Source organism: Contarinia nasturtii, unplaced genomic scaffold (genome assembly GCF_009176525.2).
Source record: "Contarinia nasturtii isolate CC-2019 unplaced genomic scaffold, AAFC_CNas_1.1 Cnas_scaffold_533, whole genome shotgun sequence".
Lineage (NCBI taxonomy): Eukaryota > Metazoa > Arthropoda > Insecta > Diptera > Cecidomyiidae > Contarinia > Contarinia nasturtii.
In genome coordinates, this window is record NW_022197885.1 from 3109278 (window position 1) to 3115696 (window position 6419).

The following is a 6419-nucleotide window of genomic DNA, read 5'->3' on the forward strand; positions in this document are numbered from 1 at the left end:
AACAAATATCGAGTTAAACAATTATGAGTTTCAAATAAGTTGCGAAATCAAAACAAACAAAAAATCTTCAAAAGACTTTTGATTGTTATGCATCAGACTATGTGTCTATTTTTTTAGCAATAAGACAACAAATATTTTATCTTCTGTCTTGAATCTAACAAACAAACAAACAAAAAAAAAAAACATTTCTAAACACTTTTTTCGAAAATTTTATTGAACAAAAACTTGAATCAGTTGATTCGTAAGGGAAAATTTAAACTTACATATAAATATCCTTATCACATTTTTTTCGATTTTAGAATTTCTTTTCGATGTTTAATCACATAATAAACGCCAGACAGTAATGGAATGAATGAAGAATGATTTAAAAACAAAAACAAATCAGAGTTCTTTTTAAGTGCATCGTTACCACAGTCAATCAAGCACGTTTGTTAAATATTTTATAGTAGCCATTTCTTTTTTGTCGTCAAGAAAAGTTGGAGAAAACAAAAATCAAATGTAAATGTATATCTGAAAACAAATAAAAATATTCACGAAGAATGACATAAACGGAATTATAAGGATATATTAATAAGAGATGTTGAGATCAGAGATGAAAATATTTCAAATGTTTGCAATAATAGAAAAACAAAGGAAAATATATATTATGAACGTTACAATAATGCGAGTGCAGAAGGGAGAAATTGAATTCAACAATAAAATGACCTTATGATAGCTATTAAACGAGTAGATGCTGCGGTAATATATGACCCCCTCCTCACACATAGTCACTCACATTTCGTCGAATGATACATTTCATTCATTTCATTTTGATTTTCGAATTCAATCTAATCTATTTGCAGAATGACGCTGAATCGTTCACCGCAATAAATCAATTCGATATATTTTTTTTTTTTGTTTTCTTTTAATTTAATTTTACAAAATTTGTATCGTTTTGTTGCCTTCGCAGTGTGTATAATCGATGGATGTGCACATTATAGAAGGGGACCACCTCTTCAGGACAGAGAGATACATTTCGTTTTCTGTGGTCATAATTTTAATTTTAATTTTCTTTGCCTTTTGCACAGTGTGATGCGCCGAACCAAAAAAGTATTAAGTTGGATTTTAAATTTAGTTCGATAAATCACAATAAAATACTATTACCAATTAAAAAAACAAAAAAAAAGAAACAAGAAATTGCAAGTGACAGAAAAAAACGAGCAAAACACGTGCATGAATTCAATGTTGACTGTGAATATTTAACACAGTCATCCATACATATACAGCCAAATTGAATACTATAAATGAGGGAAAAAAAGAAACAAAAATAAAATATCCAGGCACACTGTCGTAAACACATCTTTTCGGAAATACATACAAATTCGAATTCCGTTGCAAACAAATCAAGATTTTGAAGTCATATACGTGTTTATAAATTTAATTGTAGATAGTAAATTATATTATATGAAATAAATTAATATCATATTATTCATTGAATAATAATTTAAATGCAATAAAAATACATAATGAATTTAAAGTTAAACAATTGTTTTTTTTTTTTTAATTTTCTGCATTTGCATTGAACATTTTTTATTCGAATACATCATCATTTGGGCGCACCACATTTATTACTGGTGAATTAAAACCTGAATGTTAGAAATAGTTTATGGTAGACTTAGAATTTATTCCTGGCGAAATTATTCCTGTAGAAATTATTTCTAGAACTTCTGTCACTTAAAATTTCTAGAAATATACTATCTACATTTGTAATTTTATGTAATTTTAAAATTACAAATGTAGATAGTATATTTCTAGAAATTTTAAGTGGCAGAAGTTCTAGAAATACTTTTGCCAGGAATGAATTCCAATTCTACCAGAATATATTGAAATTAATTCATAGAAAAGAATAATGGAATTAATTTCTAGGAGTAGAAATTATTTCCAAATTATTCCTCCAGTTTGTTAGGGACAAAATATGTGATGATTTGACGCATGTGTCATATCTGGGAAAATTCGTTTTAAAAAAAAAAAATTGCACCCCGAAGTTGAATTTTTTTTTCGGCAATTTTTCAATTTATTGGCCATTTTTGATCACAGGTATACGGGGTGTTTTTTAACAGAATCACGTCATTCTTAGCTTATTAAGGTCATCTTGATGAAGCAATAAAGAGATTTAAAAAAAAATATTCAGCAGAAAAGGTTAGATCAGAATGACTAGATCTCGAAAAATGGGGAAAAATCGATGAAAATCGAAGTTAATCGTCATTTATCTCGAAAAAATGTATGACTAGCTTGGCTTTTTTCCTCGTAGATCGAAAGCGCACTCAATTTTGAACCGATATGCACTCTTTTAAAAACCATCATTGTTTTATTTGGTGAAAATTGGAAAAAGTTTGAACTTAAGCGGCCAACTATATTTTAATCTCTTAGTTATCCTCTGTAATGTACTACATTTTTACTTTGTTGGTCCACTTTGACAACTGATTTTACATAATTCGGACCCGAGGAATTCGATGGTGGCAACCGTTTTGAGAAATTAGTTCAATTTTTTTAGATGTTTCGGCTTGAAACCATTCCTTTGGAATGATATTTCGGAAAAAATTGCTTTTATTCGATTGCTATGAAAATTGGTATTTGGGTTTTTTTTGGTCTCAACACAATTAGCATTAGGATTTTTTCATCAATTAAAAAAACTATTGATATAAGTATAAAACACTTCTTTCGAAGTTCTCACTGTGACGCAATACTGTAAATCTGAAAATGTTCTGATATAAATTTTCAGTGACGCGTTCGTTCATATACATACAAAATATTGATATTGCGTCGCCTCTTTTATTTCAAGAGAACGATAACATCTAAACAATACGAAAATAATAGAATTCAATGAAAACAGCACATTTTTTGCTTATGATTTTTGATTATGACATTAAACACGTCTTTTGTTTGTGTTAAGATTTCAGAGGCGACGCAATATTAATATTTTGGATGTATATGAACGAACGCGTCACTGAAAATTTATATCAGAACATTTTCAGATTTACAGTATTGCGTCACAGTGAGAACTTCGAAAGAAGTGTTTTATACTTATAACATACATTCAACAATAGAATATGTAGTGAAAAATATAAATAAAGACATTATTTACTTATTTATTCACCTACCTATCTTATTTAAATCAAAACTCAAATTAATTACTCATATTTAACTTATTGCTTTGATTGTGAAATCCTAAAATTGTTAAAACACCTAAGTTCAGCCAGCATTTGGCGGTGAAATAAATAATAATAATAATAATAATAACATAACAGAGCCACAACTCAGTGAGCTGTGATTTATGTTAAATTAAAAAGATCTATAGAAATTAATAGAGTTTCAATGTTTCTCATTTGTGTCTATCTCCTAGCATTGCCCTTTTGACACAGTGTTTTGATTACGGAAGTTTTTGAAAAAAAAAAAATATTTTTTCTATGCGATATTTCAAAAAATTGTTACAAAATGGAAAATTCCCATACAAAATACACTATGGTCAATTGGTCAATGGTCATTGCATTTTTGTTCAGATTAAAAAGCCATAAGCAAAGTTAGAACAAAAAATAAAGAGTCTTACAGGAGTAAGACGAACTTTTCCGCACGGTGGTAGATGCGTATTCTATTAAGCTATTTCAAAATAATATTTGTTCGATTTTTCAAGCCTTTCAAGCGGCGTAAAGTTCGAGACCAACAAATATGTTTCAACTTTGGCATCGAAATATTCTTTTATTTAATAGCAGAAGTACTCGGAAAAGATTTTTCACACTTCATGATGAACCCATTTGTACGACATTTGAAAGAATTCTATTTTCTATAAAACACTATAAAAAATATGTCTGACGTTAATTTTGCCATAAACATTACTTTTGAAACACTTTTCATACAAAAGTAAAACAAAATGGATTTTTGTATGGGAATCATACCTGTATGGTATCGTAAGCACGTGAAACTTTGCACAGGTTATTTTTTTCACAAAAAAAACCATTCGAAAAGTTTGGAGAAATTTCAACGAAAATGATGAGTACCTCCCATACAAAATATTCTTTTTTGAACCAAAAATTGAAAATTTTGTATGGAAGGTACTCCTAATTTTGATTAAAATTTCATCAAACTTTCAGAATGTTATTTTTTTGTGCAAAAAATAGTCTATGCAAAGTTTCACGTCATTAAGGTAGCATACAGGCATGGCTCCCATACAAAAATGCAATTTTTTGCTGATTTTTTCAAGGAAACTGTATCAAAAAGTGATTGTATCTCAAAATTAACCTCGGATTCGGTTTTCTCGTGCCAAAAAACCCCCCAATACATATTTTTGAGTGTTTAAGTCTACATAAAGTATGACTTTTGGACGAAAATTGGACTCTTTTTTTCATAGGTATCACTCCAGGCATGGAATTTTTTTCCATCAACCAAAATCGCTCAAAATCTAATGATTTCTATTCCTCGGGACCCCCAATCATCCTGTACAGTCAGATTTTAAATAACTTTTCTGGGGGGTGAGAAAATCGATGGACAAATTTTGCGTACGGCGGACAACGTACGACGTACGACGTACGACGTACGACGTGGAACAGACCCACACCAACATTGCTCAAAACGGCCTGATTCGGGTTCTCTGACCTCAGAAACGTCCAGAAAACATGTTTTTGAGGTTTCGTAAATTTTGACCCATTGCAATACTTTCCCCTTTCACACTAGGTGTGTGCGGAAAAGTAACATTGTTTAAATTACATTCGAAATTTACATTGGACAGATATGAAATAACATATGTCCCACTGAAATTTGCACAAACTACAGCGTTTATTGCGCGGCATTAAAAAACAAACTACTGTCAAACTCAATCCGACGAAATACATTCATTCGCGATGGCGTACAAATTGGATAATTTGGATTTGCGCAAGTCTGTCGCAAACTGCTTTGGCGAACTAAGTACAAACGAAATTTTGCGTGTTTTTAAAAATAAACCAATATCCCGCCGAACCATTTATAGTGTTTTAAAGGACTGCCGTGAAGGTAAGGAGCCGGAAAATAAAAAAAGAACTGGTTGCAAATCAAAACTTAGTGGCAGTGCAACGAAAAGTCTGCTGTCAAGTGCCAAAAACAAGGTTGGACAGTCAACGCGGCGATTATCACGAAAATTTGGTATTTCAAAATCAACTGTCCATCGTATTTTAAAGAAAAACAATGTTTTTCATCGTGAACGCAAGCAAGCACCAAAATATACACCGAGACAACTCGAAATAATACCAAAATGTTGCCGTGCACTTCGTGACAAACACTTTGCAAACGCAAAATTCATCATTTTGGATGATGAATCATACTTCACTTTTTCGCACCATGAATTGAGTGGAAATGATGGCTTTTACACTGACAACATTGAAGCAACACCAGACAATGTAAGATATGCCGGTAAGTCGAAATTTGAGCCGAAGGTGTTGGTATGGTTGGCCATCTCATCGAAAGGTGCTTCAATGCCAGTTATTCGACCACAAGGAGCCAAAGCGATCAATTCTGACATTTATAATGATCAATGCTTGCCAAAATTGAAGCGATTCATTGAAAACTACCACGCCCGGGACGAAATAATGTTTTGGCCGGATCTTGCAAGCAGTCATTATGCGAAAAAAACATTGGATTGGCCCGCTTCGCAAAATATACCATTTGTACCGAAGAAAGACAGCCCACCAAACATTCCACAGGCACGTCCAATCGAAGACTTCTGGTCGAATCTCAAACGTAAGGTGTACGAGAAGGGCTGGGAAGCAAAAAACGAGCAACAATTAGTTGGTAGGATTAAGCGAAAGTTGAATGAAATCGACAAATCGGTCTGCCAACGCATGATTTTGAAGGTTCGACACATACTGCGAAAAATCGAAGACAATGGCCCGTTAAGTGTAAAATGAATGTGCTATTTAATACCCTAGGAATAAAGGTTTTATACCAATAAAAAGGATTAAATGTTGTGCGTTTGTTGTTCAAATGACATGCTTATGAATTTGTGCAAATTTCACTGGGACATATGTTAATCTCTGTGTTCAAAGTTCAGATTAAAAATTAGTGCAAGACAATTTGTTTATTTAACTTCTCTGATTCGTTGATTGTGATTTATTTGATATTTGGTACACTACGGTTAACCTTATCAGACATTAACTTGTTAACAATATACGACGTTAGTTGTGATTGTACTTCTGAGAGATTCGGGCGTATAGCATTAAAGAAACTTGAAAAGATGAAGCGTCTTTTGTTTGTACTTTTAATCTGTATTTTCTTGGAACATGTTAGTTCACAAGAACAAAAACAACAACAGGAAATCCAAAATCTACAAGAATAAGTAAAGTTTCTATTCAAATACTTGGGTCTTACTTTTACAAAAGAAGAATCAAAAATGGATTTGAGAGCCGGTTTGAAAA

The 6419-nt window shown here is 31.8% G+C and overlaps 1 protein-coding gene across 1 annotated transcript; it reads left to right on the forward strand.

Annotated features, from left to right (window-relative positions):
• Positions 1-4874: 4874 nt before the first annotated feature.
• Positions 4875-5912, forward strand: LOC116339710. The gene has a single exon (XM_031765741.1). It carries the CDS (start codon positions 4875-4877, stop codon positions 5910-5912), a length of 1038 nt encoding a protein of 345 aa, XP_031621601.1.
• Positions 5913-6419: the final 507 nt, after the last annotated feature.